The 25,881-nt window shown below is 45.4% G+C and overlaps 1 protein-coding gene across 33 annotated transcripts in view; it reads right to left on the bottom strand.

The window, feature by feature from the left end:
- Window positions 1-25,881, bottom strand: part of dst (dystonin) — a 145,719-nt gene that overhangs the window by 109,947 nt on the left and 9,891 nt on the right. For 32 of the 33 annotated variants that reach the window (XM_070542442.1, XM_070542447.1, XM_070542443.1 and 29 more), the window contains one exon: window positions 4,657-4,718. In XM_070542442.1, coding sequence (XP_070398543.1) covers window positions 4,657-4,718 — 62 coding nt within the window. Of the gene's footprint in view, window positions 1-4,656; window positions 4,719-11,857; window positions 12,147-25,881 lie in introns of those variants that run through there. The other variant, XM_070542460.1, reaches the window with a different exon arrangement.

The raw sequence follows: 25,881 nt of genomic DNA, 5'->3' as shown, positions 1-25,881 counted from the left end.
GCAATTCCAGTTTGAAGACCACAAAAACCCAAGACCAACAGTAATTCATGCTTTGCAATGTAGAAAATACATCAGTCCTCTGAGATAAAGAAGCACATCTGTGTACCTGCTACTTTTTCTCCTGTAAAACATTTTTTCCCCACCGTGTCCTGTCTGGCTGTGAAGCAAACAGGATTAATGTCTGAATGCTGGTGACAAGCCTTACAGATTTACTGTCAGGTGGAGCATCAAAGCTTCTGCTTTTAATGTCACGCCTGATACTTAAAACTTTATTGTTGTTGTTTTCTGAATACTTGTAATTCCGACCGGACATGGAGACAGAGGTGAATGAGAAAGGAAGAGACAAAAGGAGGGGGCACAAAAACAAACAATTGATAATGAACAAGAGTCTGCTTCTAGACCTGCAGAAGGAGAGAAAAAAAACAAGAAAAGGGACACACAGCAATACAACGGGAGCATGCTATCACAGCGTCAACTTGATGAGGAAATATAAAATCAACATTGTTTTACTGAACAATCACGATAATAAATCACAGTGCATTTAGTGCCAACCACAGCCTTAAGACATGTGTTGAATGTGCCCAAGTCCATACTTATGAGAGCACCATGTGAGCACCTGTGTGCATACACGCGCTTGTTTATGTAAGGTTTCTCCTTAGGAGCGTTCAATAGAGAGTGTGAGGGGCCACAGATCTGTCCCCCAAAGATGCATAGGAGATGGAAGGAGCTTCAAGTCTCAGAGACTCAGGAGCTGCCCCAGAGCACAGGGACCCCAGGGAGAATGCGACCAGAAAAGCCCCTGCCCCCCTCGAGAGGCGCAGAGGATTGCCCTAGGGGGCCACAACCAGCAGCCGGCAGAGTCCCAGGGGATATCAGCAACAAGCCCACAGGCCCGCCCGCAGCCTCCCACCCCCAAGCCGGCTGAGCCCGGAACCCAGCGACCTGGGACCCAGATCCCACCAGGCAGCCACTGGGATTGATCAGGCAGACGCCAAAAATATTAAAAGCCCCTGACCCGGGAGCCACGAACACTCAGGCAGACCAAGGCACCACACTCCACACCAAGTGCGACAGGGGGAGGGGAGGCGAAGATGTATAGCAGCAAAAGAAGTTCCAGGAGAGGGGAGGAGTCAAAGGCCCCACCTGACATATAAAGTCATTCACAAACACAGTCACACACTCCCTCCCTCATGCTCATACTTTCACATGCAACCTAAGACTTGCAAAACTGCACGCCAGACACCCACTCATGCTCCCCATACACACCCTATTCACTCTGGTCCCTGTACTGCTGCAGAAAGGGTACAACCATCACCGGTTACCAGAGTTTGACCCTTTCTGCTGGGGTGCTGATGAGCAGGCTCCCCCGCCCAACGCCGAGCAAAGCGACCCACCACCCAGACCCCAGCAGACGGCCAGATCGCCCTCCTAGCCTCCAGCCCTGGGAAGCCAAGCGACAACAGAGGTGTGCTAAGACCCCTAGTCTCCCTCCGCCTGCTCCAATACAGCGTTGGTGCGTGTTGATGAGGTGTATTCGTGGCTGTAGTGAGCGGGCAGTGCGAGCATCGTCTGGCCTACGCCAGCTGATGCCACCACACATGTAAAACATTTTTTCAATTTATGCAGGACATGGGTTTCAGCTGTCGCATTCCTTGTGTCAAGCCACTCTTGAACAAGAGAAAGCATCAACTGCATTTCAACTGGGCTAAAAACAAAAAGGACTGGACTGCTGCTGAGTGGTCCAAAGTCATGTTCTCTGATGAAAGTTTGCCTTTCCTTTAGAAACCAAGGTTCCAGAGTCTGGAGGAAGATAGGAGAGCACAGAATCCACGTTGCTTGAGGTCCAGTGTAAAGTTTCCACAGTCAGTGGCCCAATCTCAATACACGTACTTCCACACTTGCGCCCTTCAGTTGCGCGATCCCAACCACGGGTGCGAGTGCGTGGGATGTCTCGATTCTCAAGTGTGGAAGTTGATCACGCCCCTTTTTGCACCCTTGATCCGCACTTCACCCAAGTCTGCATCGATGCGGACTTGGGTGAAGGGTATTATCCACAATCCATTGCTGCGGGAGAAAAGGCTCAAGTTCCTTTTCTGAAAATATATATTTTCTAATGAAATTAGTTCATTTTAGAACAATTAGTTGATGCTCTAAAACTTTTAGACAAAGCAGTAATGAATGTCTCAATTCTGCCATTATTTGCAGACTTGTGTACTACGCACTCGAAGCCTTACAGCACACTTTCTCCACGTGCACTCTGCTGAAGACCGCAGGGCGAGTATTGGGATTGGGCCAGTAGGGCTGGGGGTAAACGATTATTTTTAAAACGATTATTCTGACGATTATTTTATCGAATAGTCGACTATTCTAATGACTATTTAGAAAATTAATCTAATGATTATTTTTCTATTGCACAATTAACAAAAACCAGAAAATCTCAAATAAATTCCTCAAAAAAATTGATAAATTCTTACTGTAAGAGAATAAACACTACAGGCCTTCCATTTTGTATAACACTGCTTTTATTGTGTTGGTTGGTTATGTTCTGGTGACGTGTAGAACTTGGGAGTGCAGGCTGCTGCCTGAGAGGTGGTAGAAGATGGAGTGTCTCCATGCTGCTTTGTTTTGGTCACTTATGTGCGTGAGGCGAGTGGTCTTACGGGTTAAACCAAACTCAGGTGATATTTTACACTAAACCGAAAACCCACAACACTCTAAATGTAATAAAAGGGAGATCTGCAACACAAAAAAGATGAACTCTAAACCAAAACGTAACAGCTTATCCCAACGGAAGAAGCTGTTAGCGAAAATGCTAACAGTAGCTTTACCAACATTAAGTTCAAGTTACCAAGTTTAAATAAACCAAAAACACCCGGCAGCAAACAGACCAGCACGGAGGAGAGACTGCTACCACCAAAACAGCTCTCCTAGTGTCTGAAAGAAGCTCCTTAATGAAGGGAGAAACGCTCCCGGTGATTTTCTACATCTGCGATAGACACGGAGCAGCGCATCTGACCCCGGAAGTTGTTGTCCGTTGCCGGGAGACGAAGGGGCAAAACAGGAAAATAATCTAGTAGTGGACGGACGTTGTTCCGGGTCTTCGGTATTTGGCGGAGATGTTAGTGAAGGCGGAGAAGAGGGCGAACTAGAGGAAAAACAGGCGGATTCCTCCTCTACTTACAAACTCCTGGGGATGCAACAAGTGGGCGCGGTGCGTCGACTTCCGGATCTGACGTCGACAAATTTTTAGAATCGAGCCGTCGACTTCGTCGAGGCTTCGCTACAGCCCTATGGGCCAGTGATGGTTTGGGGTGTCATGTCATACCAGGAAGGTTTAGAGCATTTCATGCTTCCTGCTGCTGACCAACTTTATGGAGATGCAGATTTAATTTTCCAACAGGACTTGGCAACTGCACACAGCGCCAAAGCTACCAGTAACTGGTTTAAGGACAATGGTATCCCTGTTCTTGATTGGCCATAGAAAATCTATGTGGTATTGGAAAGAGGAAGATGCAACACACCAGACCCAACAATTCAGTAGAGCTGAAGGTCACTATTAGAGCAACATGACCATTGCCACTGACTGATCGACTCCATGCTGCAGTATTCCAGGCCCAAGGAGCCTCAACTAAATTTTGAGTGCTGCACATGCTCATACTTTTCAGTTGACCAACATTTCTAAAATCCCTTTTCTTTGCATTGGTCTAGATTGATATTCTAGTTTCTGAGATACTGAATTTGGGATTTTCATTAGTTGTCAGTTACAATCATCAACATTAAAATAAATAAACATTTGAAATATATCAGACTGTGTGTAATAAAGGAATCTAACATACAAGTTTCACTTTTTGAATGGATTTACTGAAATAAATGAACTCATTATATTCTAATTTTATGATCAGCACCTGTAAATGCATCCAGTACAAAGATATAATAGTCTGCTCTTGCATCGCTTGTTTTAGTACATTAGCTTTGGAACGTTCGTGCCAAACGGAGGAATTGAAATAACATAAAGAAAATCGAAACCATGAAAATCTTCACATCAGTCATAACAATCGAGTCCTCAAATAAAACAGCATTTCACTTCATCTGATGTCTTTTAGACCTTAAAAACAGTTAAATCAACGCTTGATCAACTTCCCACAGACAACATAAACAAACGTCTTTTAGTGATGGTCGTGATTTATGCTTGTAACACAGAAAACCATTTTTCAGATCACATTCCCAGATGTTAACAGATAAGACAGGCCCTTGCTCGTTTATTTTCTTAAGTGTTTTAATAAATGCAGATGAAACATCCACAGCAAGAGTTTCAAATTCCCAACTCAACAAAAGGAAACCTGTTACAGCAACACTACAACCACAAATGCCATCCCAAATTGTTCTTAACAAGCTTTAATAACATTGGAGCAGGAATGTTAACATGTTCGGACCATCTAAGGAAAGAAGCAATAAATGATTTGATCAGACACATTGCTGCGAAAATGGCTTTGATAATTGTGGTGGAAAAAAAGGAGACGCCAATTTTAATGATTATTTTGGCATCATTTCAGTGTAAATGTAAATGCAGTTTTATGTGGTCAGATATTAGATTTGGAAATAAGCTTTGAAGTGATAGATTTAGACAAAGCAAACAAAATCTATTTCAGCTCTTACCTTGAGCAGATGCTGGTTTATCCATTTTGTAAACGTCTTTTTCTGCACTCTGTCTCTTTCATCTGGAAAAGAAAGGAGTTTTTGTTAGATGTTTTTTTCACAATTCTTCTGCAAAACTTTAGGTTACTGTCGTAACCCCGGTTCTCTGAGTAACATGAGTGAGATGTCTCACTATGGGATACGCCCCTCCGCGGATTCCTCAGAAGCACTTATCTCAATACGCCAATCCTGATTGGCCAGTGACCGTGACGTACGCGTCCCCCTGCTACTATAAGTAGCAAGCGTCCCAACGTACGCACTATTCAAGATAAACACCTCTTCTCGCTTCGCCCAGCAAGAAGGGTTGTCTGGTGAGACATCTCACTCATGTTACTCAGAGAACCGGGGTTACGACAGTAACCTAAAGTTCTCTTTCTTAACATTCGTTTCGATGTCTCACTATGGGATATGGAGACTCCCGTATTGCCAGACAGCTTATCCAGCGATCACCAACCTACAGGGATACGTCTTGGCCCGCCAAAGACCCCACACTCAGAATCGTGTGAGTCATTGCAGGGACCGAAACATCAAGCTTATAGAAGCGTGCAAATGCAAGTGGAGAAGCCCAACTTGCTGCAGCACAAATCTCCTGGATTGACAGCCCCCGAAAAAGGGCCCAAGAAGCAGACAGGCCCCTAGTAGAATGGGCCCTGAGCCCAACAGGAGCCTGAATGCCCTGACAGGAGTAAGCCATAGAAATAGCCTCCACAATCCAGTGGGAAAGCCTCTGCTTTGTGACGGGTTTCCCCTTACGAGGCCCACCCCATGACACAAAAAGCTGGTCCCCCCTGCGAAGGTTCTTTGTCCGATTCACATACTCCTTGAGCGCGCGAATCGGACACAGCTTGTGCCACCGCTCCTCCTCAGGAGAGGAGAAGGGTGGCGGGTAGAAAGCTGTGAGGATAATAGGAGAAAAGGAGCCCACCACCTTAGGCACAAAGGCAGGGTTGGGCTTCAGGGACACCTTCATGTCACCGGGTGCAAACTGGGTGCAGGATGGGTGCAGAGAGAGAGCCTGTAAGTCACTAACTCGCTTTGCAGATACCAAAGCCAGGAGTAGCACCACCTTAAGAGACAGGATCTTAAGGTCCAGGCCGTCCATAGGTTCAAATGGAGGCCCGGAGAGGGCCGACAGCACCAAGGACAGATCCCATGAGGGCACCAGGGGTCGAGACACAGGGAGAAGCCTGCGCGCGCCCCTCATGAAGCTACACACCAGGGGGTGTTGACCTGCCAGTTTCTTCCCAAAACCCAAGTGTCGGGAGGAAATGGCTGCTAGGTACACTTTAATGGTGGAGAAAGCCTTCTTCCCATCCAACAAGTCTTGCAGGAAAGACAGAATGACGTTCACCGGGCATTGGAAGGGTGAGACCTCCCTGCCCTGACACCAGGCTTCAAACACCCTCCATTTACAGTCATATAGGGACCTAGTGGAGGGGGCCCTAGCATTCTGAATGGTTCGAATGACCGCCTGGGGCAGCTCTGCTGACACTAGCCCGCACCCCTCAGGGGCCAGGCCCACAGGGCCAGCCGTTCTGGATGAAGGTGGAAGATCGAGCCTCCCGCTTGGGACACCAGGTCCCTGCGAAGCGGAAGTTTCCAAGGTTGGCCCTCCAGGAGCTGGAAAATGTCCGCCACCCAATGCATAGCTGGCCAGTATGGGGCCACCAGAATGAGAGTGTGGAGCTGGGTTCGTACCCTCAGCAAGGTGGGTGGTATCAGGGCCACTGGGGGAAAAGCGTAAAGCAGTCCCCGTGGCCAGTCGTGCGCCAGCGCGTCCACGCCGAGTGGAGCGTCTCGGTCGCGCAGAGGACAGTGAGCATTCTCCTTGGAGGCAAAAAGATCCACTACGGCTGTGCCGAACCGGATCCAAATCTGTTCCAACACTGCTAGATGCAGGCTCCAATCCCCGTACAGGGGTGTCCCTCTGGACAACAGATACGCCCCCCGATTCAGAACACCCGGGACATGGGTGGCTCTGATTGAGAGGAGATGCCTGCTGCACCATAGGATCAGTCTGCGTGCCAGCGTGTGTAACCGCACGGAGCGCAGCCCCCCCTGGTGGTTTATATAAGCCACAGCCAAGGTGTTGTCTGTTCTCACTAGGACATGATGGCCGGAGAGAAAAGGCAGGAAGCGCCTCAGGGCTAGAAAGACCGTGAGGAGTTCCAGATAATTTATGTGTGTCCCCCAGAGCTCTCTGCTCCACACACCCCTGACAGAGCGACCCTCCAGGAGCCCCCCCCAACCTGACAGGCTCGCATCTGTCGTGACCACTCTCCTCACGAGAACCAACCCCAAAGGCACCCCCTGTGCCAAGAGGGAGGGGTGACGCCAACAGCGGAGCGCCGTGACGCACGCTGCAGAGACCGTCACCCTGCGCGCTCTGTGGCGTACTGGAGAGAGACCCAGAGAAGCCACCCAGCGTTGAGAATCTCATGTGTAGACGGCCGAGTGGTACCACTGAAATAGCCGACGCCATGAGACCCAAAAGCCTGAGGCATAACGCAAACCGCACCGAACTGTGTAGGCGGAAGCGCGCCAGGCAGAACGAGAGCGCGTTCAAGCGCGGTGCCGAGAGACGGGCCGTGAACGCCCCTGAGTCCAGATTCAGACCTAGAAAGGTTATTTTCTGGGAGGGGAGCAAAGCGCTTTTCTGCCAGTTTATTCTGAAACCCAGACCACACAAGGGAGGGATCACAACCAGCGTGTTTGACGCTGTCTCCTCTCTGGACCGTGCCAGCAGGAGCCAGTCGTCTAAATACGTGGCCAGCCGAATGCCCCTCCCTCTCAGAGGGGCGATCGCCGCCTCCGTACACCTGACAAACACCCTCGGGCTCAGCGAGAGGCCGAATGGGAGCACGGTGTATTCGTAACACACTCCCTGAAAGGCAAACCTCAGAAATGTCCTGTGTGGAGGGTACACGGGAACATGAAAGTATGCGTCCCTCAGGTCGATTGAGGTGAGCCAGTTGCTCTGGTGAATCAGACGCAAAAGGGATGAGAGCGTGAGCATTTTGAATCTGTACTTTCTGAGGCATCGGTTCAGGGCCCTCAGATCCAGGATCGGGCGAATCCCGGTCCCTCCCCGCTTCGGGACCAGGAAGTACCTGGAGTAGAAACCGCTCTGAGACCGATCGGGAGGCACAATGCATATCGCTCCCTTCTCCAGCAGGGAGGAGATTTCTCCCTGAAGGATGTGAGCTGACGACCCCTGGGCGTGGGAGAACACTACGCCGGAGAATCGAGGAGGAACAGAAGCGAATTGGAGACTGTAACCCCTCGAAATTGTTCTCAGCACCCAACGTGAAGCAGAAACCGCTGTCCATTCCTCCCTGTGAGTGGAGAGCGGTGACACAGCCGTGACACACGGAGCACCAGCTCCCTCCAGAGGTTGTGGGGCAGCGGTGCTCGTGGCAGCCACTGCGCATGCGCGGGGGCTTTTGTGCTTTGACGGCCCAGGCTTACGGGGACGACCCGTGGCGCCGCCCCCGCCTGGAACCGCTCATGGGTGACATTTATATTGATTTTTGCTGCGCCCTTGACATCTTGTCTGGATGCGACAGCGAACCTTTTAATGCTCCTTGAGCGTGACATGTTTGTGAAAAACAATGTGAGTGCTTGTGACGTGTGCTTTGAGCCGGCACCGCCGGCTGCACGTCCTGGCCCCACCCTGGACCGCTCGGGAACTCTGCCGGAGGGGTTCCGTGAGGGGGGGGAGAAAGCACCATGGCAACATCCAACAGGAGGAGCTGGCGAACGGGGAACCGCCAGCTGCAGCGTCGGGAGGGAAGAACTCCGACAGGCTGCCCACTTCTTCCTCCTCACCTGCTGACCGCCGTGTCTGGTGGATTGTCCCGGTGGCGGAGCAGCTTGGTTGCCGGATCCCTGAGGCCAAACTGGTCGAGGCTCTGAGCCCGAAGGAGCTGGTTGGACAGCTTGAGGCTTCGGGCGCTTTGGGATCCGGAACTGAGGCTGGGCTCGGGCAGCTGCCTGAGGCAGGTTCGGCCGAGCCGGCAGCGCCGGTGAGGGTTTACGGGGAAGGCAGAGATGAAGGGCTTCATCCTCTTTCTTTTTAGCCGCACACCGTTGCTGCATTGATGCCAGGGCAGAGCCGAAAATGCCTTCAGGCACGATTGGCATGTCCAAAATGTCCTCCTTCTCTCTCTCAGAGAGGTTGGTGAGGTTCAGCCATCGTGCACGTTCTTGAAGCACCATCATGCCCATAGCTTTAGCCGTAGCATGGACCGCGCAGCGCTGCACACGCAGGCAGATGTCGGTCAGTACGGTGATTTCCTCCCGCACCTCCGGGTCCGGCTTCGTATTCATGTCCTCACAGAGCTCGGCTTGGTACGCCGAGAGCATGGAGGAGACATTCAAAGCTCGGACCGAGATGGCGGCAGCCTTGTACGCTCTCTCGTTCAGCGCCGACTGGAAGCGGTCCGCCTTCGCAGGGAGAGCGGGAGGCCTGGAGGAAGTCGCCGAGAGCCGTGGGTGCAGGTGGGCTGCAACCAGCGGTTCCATCGGCGGCATGCGAAGCATGCCAGCCGTCTCCATCCCTTCGAAGTCCAGCGAGGAGGCTCCTTGGACAGGAGACCTGGAGCTGAACGGGTGTTTGTCCCAGGAGGACCCCACTTCTTGGAGTAGCTCCGGGAAGGTGGGGAGGAGGGGCTTTGCCGCCCTCGTGGCCTGAGGCAGCTTCTTTCCCTCGTAGCGGGATCTGACAGCCTCAGTGACCACGGTGGGCCAAGGGATGTTGAGCCTGGTCGCAGCGCGTCGGCAGACTGACTGCATGTCCAGGTGGGCGGCCGGAGAAACCGCTTCATCCCTGGGAGAGGACGGAAAGCTAGGCATGGAGGCCTGAGCGATGGGGAGAAAGACGTCGTCCTCCTCTGAAATGAGGAGTTCCGAGGTGTCCTCGTCGTCTCCGTAGTCCAACTCCAACACATCCTCGGCGGGGTGGCTCGGACCGGCCAGTTCGAGCTGTGAGCCCCAGCTGAGTTCGGCACACGGTTCCGGCTCCGGGAGGACATGTTCGCTGGCGTCCCCAGGCGGTGGCCCAGGGGCCGGCAGGCAAGGGTCCTTCCCCGACAGGCTAGCTTGGCGCGCTAGCCGCCGGCGAAGGCTCTTCAGGGTGAAGCAAGCGCAGCTCTCACATGACCCGGGGACTTCCAATGCCAGCTGGGCGTGTTCCAGCCCGAGGCAGCTCGAGCAGACCCTGTGCGGGTCTTTGCTTGAGATTTTGTTCCCACAGGTACAGAGGCGAGCTCCTGCACCGTCGACTCCTCTGGTGGGAGGAGCGGCTTCCATGTTGGCTAACTGGTGTGTTAGCATAGAACGAACAGATGCACTGGAGTGTGAAGCTGCTCGTTATGCCCCGAGCCTATGGTGAAGGTCAGGACAGAAGGACGGTAAGTTAACGTTCGGCGACGGAGAGAATATTAGAAGGCTCCGTCTGTGAACAGTTGAGCTAACTTACCTCAGAGATAAGCGACCACCGAAGCGAGAAGAGGTGATTGAATAGTGCGTACGTTGGGACGCTTGCTACTTATAGTAGCAGGGGGACGCGTACGTCACGGTCACTGGCCAATCAGGATTGGCGTATTGAGATAAGTGCTTCTGAGGAATCCGCGGAGGGGCGTATCCCATAGTGAGACATCGAAACGAATGTTAAGAAAGAGAACCAGGTTCGCTGCGACGGGGCAGAGGAGTTAAGTGGTAGTCCCGTGATTGGAAGGTTCCAGGTTCAAGCCCCACTCAGTCTGTCGCTGTCGTTGTGTCCTTGGGCATGCCACTTAACCCACATTTCCTGCTGTTGGTGTCAGTGTGCCCCAGGGCAGCTGTGGCTCCAATGTAGCTCATCACCACCAGGGTGTGAATGAGTTAATGGTTGTGTTGTGGAGTGCTTTGGGGGTTCCAGGACTCTAGAAGGCACTACATCAAATACAGGCCATGTAACCATTTGTTGCAATAATGCTTTTATGCAATTTTATAGCGTTAACCCTAAAAAGGGTTAAGGTTGTCAGTCTAATGGTAGTCTAAAATCAATCTGGGATAGATGACATGATTCTATGGCTAATGGAATATTTGCTTTCATTTGAAATATTCAAAATGTATTTTCAAAAGTTAACTATTTTCCTAATTGTTTAATCATTGAGAATTGCTAAAAAAACACAAATGCAACACTGCAGAAACACCCTTACATAACATAGCAACAACAGGTACAAACAGCTTTCTGTGTCTCACACATCCACACCCAAAATTCAGGCATAAAATGAAAAAAGTGGCTGCAGAAATAAAAAATAATGCATGTGTTTCATGACAAAGAGCAAATCAAGCATAAATCCAATAAAAACGGGATTCCTATACATGCATTTGAATCTTGAAAAAAAAGTTCTACTTTATAACTCGTTAATAGAAAAAATATAAACCAGAAGGAATTTTTTTTATGAAATAATTTTGAAATATGTGAACTCTGGGGAGTAGAATTTAATTTAAGTAGCCATAAAAGCTTTATAATGTAAAGTCAGCATTACTTTCTGATAAAAGCTTTCAGATGCTGCACACAACCTTCTCATATTTGTTTGTTTCAATCTCCATAGCAACTAGCCTCTGACATCAGTGAAACCACAGGACTGGACTCATTCATTAAAATATATATTCTTCACTAAATAAATCTCATCTATCCACCAATGGTTACCTAAACAAAGATAGAAGCCTGTATTAATTCACCGCTTTGGGATAATTTTGCTGTTAGTTTCTTTCAAAACCTATTTTATCCATGGATTAGGATTCAGCAGTCGCCACAGCTCTGACTCATTTCACCGCCTTCCCGTGAGCCAGTCCACCAGACTTAACTCCTCAGAGTATCCGGCGATGATTGCAAAAAAATACAAATAAAAAACTCATTGACCAAAAACATTAATGGCAACCTCAATCTTTTAGCTCAAGTTTATCCTAAAAACAATGCCACCATCAATGTCAGGTTGGCTTTCCTTAATCCCTGTCCACTGGACCAACAACACAAATAACCTCCTGTCTTTTCTAATATTCTCTAGAGATTACACTACAAAATACTTCTTAGGATCTCTGATTTGTTTCTGGTAATGAACAAGCGCAGACATGACTAATCGTTTGAGGAAGCTGTGAGGTAAATACTAACCCATGCAGCACATGAGAGTAACCAGATGTGCTCTGTGATCCCTCCCGGTCTTAAGCAGGAACTTCATCCCGTAGCACCTTGTGAAGATCGGGGTTCAGGTTGCCGTGTGACTAAAACGCTAAAGGAAGCTGCAGCAGTCTCCCTGATCTCGTCTGAGTGCCTAACAGCCACTGAGGCAGCTGGAACTCCCTCTCTCTTCAAGCATCCAGAGCGAGTCCCGTCAGGTTTTCCATAGCTACTTGCTAATTTGAGTTTCCAAGCGGTTTGGTGTTTATCTAACTGAAACCCGTAAAACCAGAGGAAAAGAAAAACATATTCAAGTCAGATATGGGTGCATTAACTTTGCTTTTGAAGATGATCACACAGAAACATGTTTTTGTTGCATTTATGAAGCAAAAGAAGGTGCTAACGATTTTGAGAAACCTTTAAATTACATCACAACACTGCTACCAGCAAAAATAACTGGAAACACATGTTAGATAAAAAATCATGCTGCAAAGATAAAGAGGAAAGGATTAGAAATCCTTCCAAAGAGGTTTTCTGTGGTTATTTCAGCACGTGAAGATGAACAATCTCATAATAAAATGTACATTTTTTTACAAACCCAAAGCAATTAAATCATAACATGGAAACTTGAGATGATATTCTCTGTAGATTTTTCCAATTAGTTAATCTAAAAATAGCTCCGGCGTGCGGAGGGTTGGGAAGTGGGTTGGTGACTATTCTGCTCAAACATCAGGTGGAAGAGGAAACATTAAAACTACTAAAAAATATATAAAACTGTTACGAGAGATCAAAATTAAGAACCATTTATGGTTTGTGCGATCACGGCTGCAGAATATTTGAAACCAAGAAAACAAGAATTAAACTAAATATTTCAAAAGTCCGACCAGCTGCTGTCAAAGTGGATCAACAAAAACAACAAGAGCAGGCTTAGAAGAACACATTTCCTCACATCTACACCTGTAATCTGACCTTCATGCAGAAGGACTGACCAATAATGTTCTTCCTATAAAAACTTAGTGAGTTTAACAGTGTGGTGCCCTCTTCAGGATCTTCTAAGCATAAAAATTAGTCTAATATTTCAAAAATGATGATTTCATATCTGATTATAAAGTAAAAGCTGCAAAAGCTGAGAACAAACAAACAACTCAGCAGTGAAGTCCTGCTTTATCAAAGACATTATCATACCTCAGCTGTGGTTTGTACTTTAGCACCTGAGCCATTTCCTCTGATTTAACTGGCTGAAATAAATAAGTCAGCTGAAAGGTGTATTAATTATTAGTAGGAAAACAACAGATTTCTGCTGATATTATGTATAATGTATCATCACCAGTGACGAAAAAACATTAACAAGAAATTAATTTTGGGTTTAACGGAGAAATTCTGCTTAAAACTTTAATATTAAAACCCGAATACTTGTTTAGGCGAGTAATCCAACAATCATCAAACGGCGTGGCAAATCATTCAATTTCATTTGTTTATAAGTGACTAAACATTCAGGCTCAGAGATGATAGAAAGGAAGCGTGACGAAACTGCAATGGACTTGTGTGACCTGTCCAAAAAGTCTGGGAACCGAACAGAAAACCACACGGGTCAGCAAATCTCTCACACATGCTTGCAGATAAAGAAATGTGAAGAAAATCAAAGGAAGATTTCAATTAAAAGGAGGGATGAGGAAAAGAAATCTCTGAATTTTGTGAGAACCCTGATATTTTGTGGCATGTGTGCACCCAGTGTGCAGTCTGATCCCACACAGCCTGCCTCAGACGCTTATGAGATCTTAGTGAAGCACATGTGCAAAGCTATAAATAGCCACGACCCCAAACCATGCTGCCCCTGAAACTGCATACCACATAATATTTGCCACTCAGGTGTCATCCTTCGTTCCCCAGCATATGCTGCATGGAGAACTGAAGCAAAGTCATGCTTGTGGACATAATATTTTATTTTTTTAAGCAGGAGAAATGCCAATGCTCTGCAGATTTTTCACAATAAAATGCTTTCAAAATGTTGCTGTGGACTGAATTTATATGCTGGTGCGCCTTGTCTGTTATAGTTACCAAACTCCTTTCTACAGATGGATGAATTGTTAGCGGGACAGTCTGTTGCACTTTAAACCCTTTGCTAATTCATTGCCACATCTTCGCAAGGTTGTTTAAATAGGAGAGTAGATAAGCTGATGTTTTCCTAATAGCATTCATCATCTTAGCCTGAAAAATCCTCCGTCTGAGCAAAGGAAAGTCAGAAAGTCCAATCAATCAAACAGCAGCTCATTTAATCCTCTTGACCTCGTATGGGAGGGAAATAAAAACACACAGACTAAAGCGAAGGCCTCAACCTTCACATCAATGACAAGGACTCGCTAAAGCTCTGCTGCTATCATAACTAGTTCTCTGTGCTAAAACAAGCTTGTATCTTTGCTGTTTTGACTATACGGCATAAGCAGTGGTGGAGATTTCAGTATGCAGGGTCTTTCCTGGCTCAAATGGAGGCAGAGGTGGTACCATCCTGACCATGCGCCAGCACATGCATACTCTCTGCATTCAATAGTCTCACTTCTTTAAAGGCAAAATATTTTTTCATTAAGTGCTCTAATCTAAGCTTCTGTTGATTAATTGAATGTTCCATTTGACAACGATTCAAGTGAAACAAAACTGGTTTGCTGCTAAAAAATATGAACTAAAACAACAACGTTATCTGGCTGAAATAACAGACTCTTATTATAAAAGGCTCAATAATATGCATTAGATTGGTGTTTAGTTCCCTTTTTCCCATCTGATATTTATGGTTAAAATATTTTTTAATATTTGACCTACATTTCAGTAACATTTTAGGTTTGTATTAATAACACTCATCTTAGTCAACATGACACATAATGCATTTCATTAACATGCATTTGTATTGGAAATGGTAATAACATTTCATTTCTGCTGCCAAAAATGTAATGGTGGCATGCCTATTATGTACGAGTTGGCAATAATCCAGTTTAAATTGTGTTCAAAGATAGAAACATTTGTGGATTATATGCTACAACGGCTTGCCGTACTTCCTGCTCCTGTGGCCTGGCCTGCCGGACTCGTCCTCTGTTTATTTCTGCACAGAGAAAGAGTCTGGTAACTCACAGGCAGAGAGGCACTTGACGAGCGGGACTAAGCAGCTCAAAAATGACCAATCAGGAAAAAGACAGAAATCCCGACTGTACCGCACGACACGGTAGATTTCTAGTTGTAGTAAAAAAAATAGCGTCTGGCAATGGCGAAAACATCTTTTATTTTATTTTAGAAGAAATGCTTTTAGCGCTTCTACTTGTGGTTTTAAAGACATCAGAGTCGTTTAGAACAGAGGAAAGAGCCGCAGCGAACTCTGCCGCTGTCTTCGTTGTTTATGAAAAACTGCGCGTCGCTGTGTGTGACGTCTGCGACGCTGTAGTTTTTTTTTTAGCTGTATTAAAAATGGAGTCTGGCGACAGCGCAAACATCTTTGGTCAGAAGAAAGGCTTTTAGCGCTTCTACTTGTTGTGGTTTTAAAGACATGTTCAAATCATTTATAACATAGGAACGAGCCGCAGCAAACTCCACTTCGGTCACCATGTTTATGGCCTTGTTCGAGATGAGCCGGTTCTGCGCAGATTCGAACACCAGTGATCTGCGAGCAGTGCATGCCGGTTAGATTTGTGTCCGACTTGATGCCGACTTGCTCTGACATCATGCATACGTAGGCAACGATAACCTTGTGAGATCAAGGCGGCCGCAGATTTTGGAGCAAGGTGCTGCCGTTGCTCTCCACCGGCTGCAAGACCTAGGGGATGACGGGAAACGCCTGGCTCTCACCTGATCTAAGATCTGATTGGTTCTATTCAGTAAATTATGTTACGTTGATGATGACAACTATAGGCCATAATGATAAATGTGTTTAGTTTTCTTTTGTCACGTTTCCTATTGGCACACTAAACCTACAGCTGATAACCTTTACTTATTGTTACAGTCATGTCTTCATATACAATATATGATATCCACAAGCACGTGAGGATGTGTTTCAGCTGCTAACAGGCACCAGAAATAAAATTGAAAATTAAACAAGTGTGAACGCTAACGCGATATCTTCATCCATCGTCACCCGCGAGCTACACATGTAGGGAAATCTGGCCGGCTTTCAGCCACTCCCCCTGCTGCGTCCGTCTGCTCTTGTCTGGTTTCCAGGCGAGGCGCTGCTCAACTCGAACAAGGCCTATGACAAACTCGGCGTTGTGGTGTGTGATGTACGATACTCAACGCTGATTGGCTCAGTTAGAATTCTCACGGGGTGGGGTTATTTGACTAGGAGAGTTCCCAGACCCTTTCTCTGCGCAGAATTAAACTGAGGAAGAGTCTGGCAGGCCAGGCTAGCAGACTTGTAGCAGTAAAGTGACTCGTATCTGCAGCAGTTCTGACCCACAGCGCTGCAGGATGCAGAACAAACAGGATGGTGGGGACTTTTCATCTGCTTGTAGAGTTTAGTCATTCTTAGTTTTACAATCATCTTATATTTTTCTGTGCGCCACTTGATCGTGAGAGTGCTACCCGTTAGCTTTAGTGTAGGATGAGATTTATTGTTTGATATTGTTTGTGTCTGGTGAATGTCTCAGAGGCGACCAGAGGCTCAGGCATGAGTATTATTATGACAGACAGACGACATTCAAGCCATATGAATGTGGTGATCTCGTGTGGATGGACGATCCCACAGCACAGAGAAAGAAACTGGAACCAAACTGGACGGGGCCTCGTCAGGTCATTTCCTCAGACAATGATGGACGGATTTACAGGCTACTGGATTTGAGGCGACCTGGGCCTGACCTTAAAGTCATTCACTATGATCGCCTAAAACCATACCGATCTACTTGGAAGGGATCAGACGCATACATCGATCAGCCTGAAGGTTTACAACCTGTGTACAGTGTTCCACGGCAGGGGCGGATTTAGGACTGAAGAAGATCCGGGGCTTAACACGTAACGCGCACTAGTCTTTTCATAAAACATTCGGGGCTTGAGCCCAAGTAGCCAGGCCTAACGCCGCCCCTGTTCCACGGTATACTGCATTGTCAGGTTCCCTTCCCCTACACTTTGGACATCCTGACCTGGGGCAGGGTGTGGCTCCTCCTCACCCATCTGTACCTGTACGATGCGAACCCTCGGAGGCGCAGTCCGCTCTTGTGGTGCTGGCACAGCAAGGGTCATGCACAACTCGTTCAGGTCGTGTGGTTCGCAGGCCAAAGCGTTTGATGCTGTGAGACCCTAGTATTAATTGAGTTGGGAAAAAAAAGGTTCTGATGTCACGGTTGCATGCTTTGTTTGGAAAGCATTCTTTTTTTTTTTTTGATCCTCCATTTTATTTTAGGATGAGATTTATTGTTTTTCTAGGACTGAAATTAGGACATTTCAGAGAGGGAAGAGTGTAGGATGAGATTTATTGTTTGATATTGTTTGTGTCTGGTGAATGTCTCTGGCGGAGTGATACACCCGAGAGAGGGTGCTGTTCGGTCAGTGGAGAGTTAGCGGGGAGGAAAAAAAATGACGGTTAATAAAGTTTGGGCTGCAGCTCTGATGAAGACGTTTCCCCGTGTCGTTTCTTCGATCTCTCTCTCTACCCATGACCCTCGAGTATAGTAACATTCAGCTCATCCAGAGCGGCACTTGATCATGAGACTGCTACCCGTTAGCTTTAGCATTAGCCAATCTGCGTGTAGCTGCACTTTTGATCCCAAACTTTGGACCGGTTCTGCCTTTGTGTCTTTGCTGGTTCCTTTATTTTCCTCCACTGCATCCAGATGACCACACTGTGCACCAGTAAAAAGCAGTTTTCTTACACGTAATTTACTTTTGTTCAATAAAGTTCTGGGGAAGATAGTAATTCAAAGATGTTGCACCCGTGCTACGTTTAAAAATAGACAGACACGCACAGTTAGTTTTTTTCGTCGCACTGTACAGCCCTTCTCTGATATGGAAGAGCCTGGGGGAAAATCAGGATGTCAATAGCACCTACCATAGATATGTACCAACTAGCGATAAAAGCAATTTTTGATCTTTTTCTGCAGGGGTTTTAGCGCTTTTCGGTGCACTGCTGCTGAAACAGCGCCCCTGTAGCGGCGCAACGCTGCAACTGCAGTTAAAATAACATCCATATAGCTGGGGGCAGAGTGAAATCAGGCTGGGGCGGCACAAAATTAGCTGGAGACAAATTTGAACGCAGGAAAAACCCTGGTATGCAACTTTAATGTAGTCAAAAATGTGTGACACATGTTGACTAGCTTGTTTCACACAGATGTGAGATAAATAACAGGCTGGTGCCTTACAACTAAAATTAATTGAAATAAAATTACAGCCATTAAAAGTTCTATGTGTAATTCCAAACATATTCATGAGGATCTTTATACTAAATCCCTTTGTCATACAGCGATTTCAGCTGTTTTATTCTTGACATTTTCAGTACCTTCCAGAAAAAGCCATACATTCTAACCCATAGGAGTGTGATATTTCATCTGTGCTCATGCCCTGCTCAGGCTGCTATAAGCTGAGAAGCTCCAACAGGAGGGCTCAGAGTAGAGCCACCACTCCAGCAGCAGCTCACTTGCAGTGAGGGGTAGTTATATTTTACTTTCTCGTTTGTGACATCACAACAGGAACTTTTTGAATCAACTTGCTTTAGGCACAGAATTCCTAAAACCCAACACTGATGTAAAAAAGATAGACACATTTTTTCAATTTTTTACTTATATAGTAGAATCTCACATGGCAGCTCAGAAGGATGCAAAGCGTGGGTTTTGCATATGTCCTCTTTAACACCAGTAAATACAAGATGTTTTCAATGCATTACATAAGCATCACTAAGTGATCATTTTAACTTTTCAATTCAATTCAAGTTTATTTATATAGCGCCAAATCACGACAAGAGTCGTCTCAAGGCACTTCACATAGTAAACACTCCAATACAGGTCAGTTCATTAAGACAATCAGAAAAGTTTCCTGTATAAGGAACCCAGCTAATTGCATCAAGTCACTGACTGGTGTCAGTGACTTTACAGCAATCCTCATACTAAGCAAGCATTTAGCGACAGTGGAGAGGAAAAAACTTCTCCAGCATATTTTTTTTAATTCAAGAAAATTAAATTGAGGTTTAAAAAGTTTTAAAGTTTTAAAAACAAACACCAGAACAGCGATGCCATAGAGAAACTTATGACACATTTCCGTCATTCTAGATAAGTGAGAAAACTGTAGTCTTCTCAAAAGGGTTGGGCAGCAGAGAAGTATGTCACTAGAGCAACTCAGTCATTGAAACAGGTCGCTAAGCATTGAAAGAAGCTTTGTAGACTCTCGTGTTTCTGGCTAAAAGGGTCAGAAAAAAAACTGGGGTGTTGAGGCATTTGTTCCCTTAAATCAATATTAAGCAGATGTGTTGTTATAAATATCACTATTTTGCTAAATAATGACTGAATATGGCTTTTGCAATAGAAAAAATAGGAAAAAATCCACAGAGAAATAACTGACAATCAACTCTAAAAATGTGCTAAACTAAATCCACTATAAACACGACTAAAAGAGATAATTTTCTAAAGAAATGAAGGGATAAAGATGCTCTAATAGCAGCTTACTAAACAAACGTATGGAATACAAACAGAAACACATAAATGAATCTAACATTAGCGTTTATATGTGCGACAACTGTCTGCAATTGTTTGTTAAAAGCATCAAGAATAACCCATTTTAGTTAAATCAATAAATGTTCTAATACAGAAGTGACCAACAAAGATGGATGTGTTCATTCCTGGACAGCTATTAAAAACAAAAGAGAGAGGAAGTGTGTTTGTCCTGCTGCATTCACTAGAGAAGGGTGGTGCTGCCGGGGTGGGAGAGAGGAAAGGCTGCAGAGCATGAGTCAGGGGTGGGACTCAGACTCATAAGATGATCTCATGTCAGAGAAGCTAAACAGAGCTGTGGTATGAGCTTCAGTCATGCTGGTCTTTCCATCACCATGACAGCATATAAATACAACAGTGAACATGCACTGTGCTCGGGAACTAATGTGATGCAACTGAGTGGGACTGCAGGATAAGCTTTCAACTTCCAAAACTAAACTCAATTAGATGTGCAATTTGTAAAATAATAGCGTGAATGTAACGACTAATGCTAGGCAGACACCAGCAAATGATAAAGACTTTTCCCAAATTCACCATATGACTTTCAAACGTTTGAATATCAAAAGTGAACTCAGTTTTTCTGAATTTTTCAACATTTTTATTTTCTTCATTAAAACTTTGCAAACTGTAAGACATTCAATTGAAGAAAATCACAGATGAGGTTTCTGCCTGTGGATAATATTCTGTTTAATCTGAGAAAACATCTTGTTCACTGAAACCAAAATAGGCATGTGCCCCTGATGAAGATGCAGAAGGATTAAGGCAACTCAGACATATCTTATTCATTATTAGCACTCAAAACAGTGGTTTATTATACAATGCCATAAAATTTTTCTTGAGAACCCCCTTGCTTGTGCCAAGGACAAGCCAGGACCCCAAACTAGGGGTGCTCCGATTGATCAGCCACAGATAATTATCGGCCGATTTTCCTGCAAAAGTGTGTGATCTGTGATCGCCGATCACTGCCTTTCATTTCCGATCTGGCACTGGCGCTTACTCTTCCCGGCCGGTAGTTCACCCTTCCGCTTCTCCCCGCTTAGTGCGCATGCGCGTGGTGGCAAACCCGCAAAGACAAACATGTCTGCCGCGTGGAACTTCTTTACGGTGTGCGAGAGTGATATTAAGGTTGCGTCTTGCAACACTTGCAACGAAAACGTACCCCGCGGAGGAAGCACTTCAAAAAAATTCAACACAACAAATTTGATCCGACATTTAAAGACTAAACACTTGGCGGAGCATGGTGAGTTTTTGAGGCTCACCGCAGACAGTGAAAAGAAGCCTGCTAATGCAGCCACAGTCAGATGGCAGCTAACGCAGCCGACGCTTGGAAACACTCTCTCATATGAGCGTGACAGTCAAAAGGCTAAGCAAATTACCCGTAAAATCATCGAGTTTATTGGACTAGACGACCAGCCTTTTTCAGTTGTGGAAGACGCCGGATTCCGCCGACTACTAACCCACTTGGAACCTCGCTACATGCTACCGGGACGTAAATATTTCGCCGACGTAGCCCTTCCAGAGCTCCACCAGACAGTGTATTCTTTCATGGAGGGACTCCTTAAAGAAAGCGTCTCATCCTCTGTGAGTTTCACAAGTGAAATTTGGAGCTCAGATGTCAGTCCTGTGTCAATGCTGAGCTTCACAGCTCACTGGATGTATCTGAATTTATCCTTGGTTACTTAATTTGATTTATGCAGTGATGTGAGATATTGACTTTTTTTGCACTATTTGTAGCCTAAAGAGAGCCTTAATGTTTTCAATTTCTTATAAATTGTTACTGATATTACATAATTTGAAGTGAAGTAAAACCATGTTTTTTCTGAATTAATATGTAACACATGCATTAGAACTCACCATAGCTAAATGAACAATTTATAGCCAATCTATGTAATTGGTATCGGTAATCGGCTGATCGGCCATGATCGGCCTCTTGGCTGATCGTATCGGTGATTGGCAGATTAAAACCTGATCGGAGCATCCCTACCCCAAACCCAACACGCATATAAATGTGATCATTTACAACCTTATTACAGACATATGGAGTTATGACTTTTATATGGAGTTTAGATTATACTGTAGGGTGCGTTATTGGCATTTAATAAATGTAATCTTTACAGATACAATCTTGCCAATCTCACAACCTCAGCACAGACAAAAAACCATACCATACAATAAGCTTAACCCCAGCCAAAGTGCTGTGCAGACATGGACAATAAAAACAATGCTAAACAATGAAACTTTATAAATACATAATAAATAGAAACACAAGGCCGCCACTGAGAAAGCCCTGTCCCATCAAAACTTCAGCCAGGACCTCTAAACCAAAAGCAACAATGAGCTTTCTGAGTGAAGTGAGCGTAGAGGGGCATATAGCAACAGCAGGTAGGACAGGTAACCCGGGGCCGAACCATTCAAAGATTTAAAAACCAATAAAAGAAATTTCAAACGAATCCTTAAAGAAACTAGCCTACCAAGCCATCCAGCATAAAGTCTGGCCACGACCCGCGGGAACAACCCAGTCATGGGCGGATCTATGATTAATGTGAAACGCTATAACCAACCAGAGCAACAAATATTGTGATGTATTCATCCGCTATGGCAATCGGTAAAAAGGGCAGTCCACCATACATTGTTGAGGAAGAGAAAAAAAAGGACAAGCGAATTCATCTTTTGTCTAAATAAATGACTCGAGCACCTCTATTTGCTCATGTTTTAAAAAACCCAAGTCTAAATCCTTCAAAGTTGATGCCTAAGCCGTTTCAAACTAGCGCCGTTCCTGAGCCAAAGCCATCTTTGTAGTTTTTCTCCGTTGCAGCTCTGGTGATCAGCCTGCCCAACAAACACAAAACTGATCAGACCAGTGACTTGCTGAGGCTATAACTGAGCAACAGCTAGACCAACCTGCAGAGCTAAATCTTTACCAAAAGCTTTACCTTAGAAAATTATCTAAGGGGAAAGAAGACAACCCAACTTACATCTAAACTAAATGAAACTCCATTTCCACAGGATGCCACCAAAAGGCTGAACAGACACGTTCTGGTTATGGAATCTGAAAATTGCATTTTGCTTGTACCAGCTACAGTTTGGATAACAATGAACAAAAAATTATCTTTGTTTTGATTTTTTTTTTTTTTAATGTGAAAAATCCAAGTTATAAGGTGGTTGGAATGAGTGATGCTCTAATTCTTGGGACTCCTTTGTTCTATGATTAAACTTCCAATTAAATTTTGGGGGCAGCAGTAGCTCAGGTGGTAGAGCGGGTTGCCTCATGATCAGAGGGTCATGGGTTCGATTCCAGCTCCCGCCAGGGGTATCCTGCTGTTGTGTCCTTGGGTAAGACACTTCACCCAACTTGTCTGTGTTAGTGGTGGTCAGAGGGGCTGACAGCGCCAAATGGCAGCCTTGCCTCCATCAGACCCCCCCAGGGCGGCTGTGGCTACAAGTAGCTTACCATCACTAGCAGTGCGTGAATGTGAGAGTGTGTGAAAGCGTCTTTGGGGGTCTTGAAAAGCGCTATATAAGTTCAATGCATTATTATTATTCCAAGTGAAGACAGAGCCAAAGAACCACTACAGATCCCAAAAGACTCAGGTTCGAATGTCTTTCGTGTCACAGCAGGCTCCTGCTTAAGTTACAAGTAATATGCAGCATTTTAACAACCCATTAGCCAATCTGCAAATTCAGGTTTAGTTTAGACACGTGAGTCATGCTACTACTCTGCTTTAAGAAAACTGTGGCACAATGATCAGTTTTAAAACTCAACAGGTAGAAACTTAGGAATTTATTTTTAATCTGATTTAGAAAAGACAACTAGAGCCATAAGAATAAGCCTCATGAGCAAAGACAGTAACTCAATAAAAACAACGTATCTTTTGTCCAGCAGCAGGCAGGCCTCTGCATGTGTGTGTGTGTGTGTGTGAGAGAGAGAGAGAGAGAGAGAGAGAGAGAGAGAGAGAGAGAGAGAGAGAGAGAGAGAGAGAGAGAGAGAGAGAGAGAGAGAGAGAGTGTGTGTGTGTGTGTGTGTGTGTGTGGGCCAGTAGGCCATATGAATGTGATGAGTGGGCTGTCGACATAGAGCAGAGGGGCTGGACTCAGGAGGCCAGACAAAGCCGGTGACTGTGCAAAAACCACAATGCTTCCTAACTTCCTGCTGTGTTTGATAATGCATGCATCACATGTCTTATTTTAGTCATAAGGGTTGTTTTTAATGAACCACAGACTGTTAAGTGATAAAGATTACTGCAGCGAGTCAGAGACAGTAAAGTAACAGACCACACCCTTATGCGGAGGAGAACACAGGAAGTCCTAGGAACCAAAACAGACAAGTCCTAACGTAAACATGGAAAAATCAAGGCATGAGCACAGAAGAAATATCACACTCATACGGGTTAGAATTTATGAATATGCTTATGCTCAAAAATCTTATCAATCTGCTTCTTGAAGCTCTTATTTATTTGTTATTTAAATATTCTGTAGTCTAGTGTAAATGAATGTCTTATGAGTCGGTCTCTGGAAAATAGCTCTGACACTCCTGTTTCAGGAAGTGGAACTTAGTCAGAGAAGTGTGTGTGTGTGTGTGTGGGGGGGGGGGTGTAACTCAACTCCATTCGCTCTACAACACTGACTACGTTTACATGCAGCCAATATCCGGGTTATGATCGGATTAAGGTCGGTATTTGGGTTTCTGAGTTGATCAGAATAACCCGTTTACAAGCATAAATAGAAAGAGTTACCCCTAACTTGCATAACCTGATGTAAATGCGGACGTTGGGGTAGCGTCAGGACGTATGGACTACGTCCAGACGCAATATGCGTCATTTCCGATTCTTCTCGTTCTGGTATCCGTGAAAACAACAACATGTTTCCCAGTTCGGAAGAGATAGCGACCGCGTTTGTTTGCGCTTTAGTTTCCTCGTCACTCCAAAAGTGTGGAGCTGTGCCGCGACTCGCCATGTTGCTCCCAACTTGTTGTTTACTTCGGTGTTCTGGCGCATACAAGACGTCTCGCTACTCAAAAGACCAAGATTCCTTGCGAACAGAGCATGCGCAGAACACACGCTTTGATGGGGATATCCCGATATGTATTTACACGACTAAACATTCGGGTTAGAAAAGGGTTGCCCCAGGTGTAGTAACCGGGTTTTTAAAAACCCGGTTATGAGCATCTCCGGGTTTTTGGCAGTGTTTACATGGACCTGCGGAACCGGGTTATTGTGAATATTCGGGTTTTAAAAGGGTTACTGGCTGCATGTAAACGCACTAACTGATGTTTCAGCTCCACAAAGAACACAAGCCTTGAAGGAGTTCTGCTACGTTGTGAAGCTGCTAACGCTAACGATTAGCTTCTATTTGCAGAGACGCGTTCTGCTCTCTTCTGGGTGCAAAAATCAACACAGCCTTTACCGGTCGAAAGCCGAGACAGGTGAGTCCATGAAGGCTAATTTACAGTGTGACGTAGATCTGTGTGACCCAAGTGTTTCTCCGTCTAGATTCATTCTGCAGCTAATGCAGGAAACAGGGTTAAAATACCATTTTCACTCCAACTGATGTATTTTGAAAATAAGGAAATAGTTTCTCGGTGAACCTGCTCATAAAAAAACAAAAGAAACAGTAAGAAGAGCTGAAAGAACCACTAAATGTCTGTTCTAACAAATCTTTTCAGGTGACAGAAGTCGATCCCAGCTCCCAGCCTACCAAGCAGGCTCTGCTAGAACAGCCCGATCCAGTCCAAACCACTGCCTTGCTGCTGAATGTGTGTGAGAAACCATGCTTTTAGTCCATTCCTGGGTTTGTTGCCTTTTGTATAAGAGGCATGCATTTAATTTCAGCTGTGTGAAGTGTATTATTAACACACAATACATAATCAGAGTGGCATTATTGCATCTGGAGCATGAGGACACACTTTGTGCTTGCACACCATCAAACAACACACACACAATTCAGTGATTGCAGTGTGTTTGATGGGGCTGGAATCAAGCAACGAAATATCTATTTAAGAATGCAATATTTCAGTTTTATAACCTTCCAAACAACATGTTTGTTTATTAGTCTGTTTGTCTTGGTTACTGTTGACAATTTTATGCTGAAAATGTGTCCCTTTGATTCTCAAAGCATCACATGAACTGGAGCTTGAGGCTCTATCCATCTAATCAAGACCGAGTGGAACTAAAGTAACAATGAAAACGACTATTTGTTCATTTTTTTATCGACTTACCACTGAAAAATGTACCAATAGAGACAAAAGTAATAAGAGTTACGTTTTCTCAGTCTGTAGCTGTTACACAATAACTTCTAAGGTGACACTATCCAAGTGCAGGCAGTTTTATTTCTGCAAATAGTTCCAGAAATGTT

Source organism: Nothobranchius furzeri, chromosome 12 (genome assembly GCF_043380555.1).
Source record: "Nothobranchius furzeri strain GRZ-AD chromosome 12, NfurGRZ-RIMD1, whole genome shotgun sequence".
NCBI lineage: Eukaryota > Metazoa > Chordata > Actinopteri > Cyprinodontiformes > Nothobranchiidae > Nothobranchius > Nothobranchius furzeri.
The sequence above is the reverse complement of the archived record's forward strand: the minus strand, read 5'-3'. Positions and strand labels throughout refer to the sequence as shown.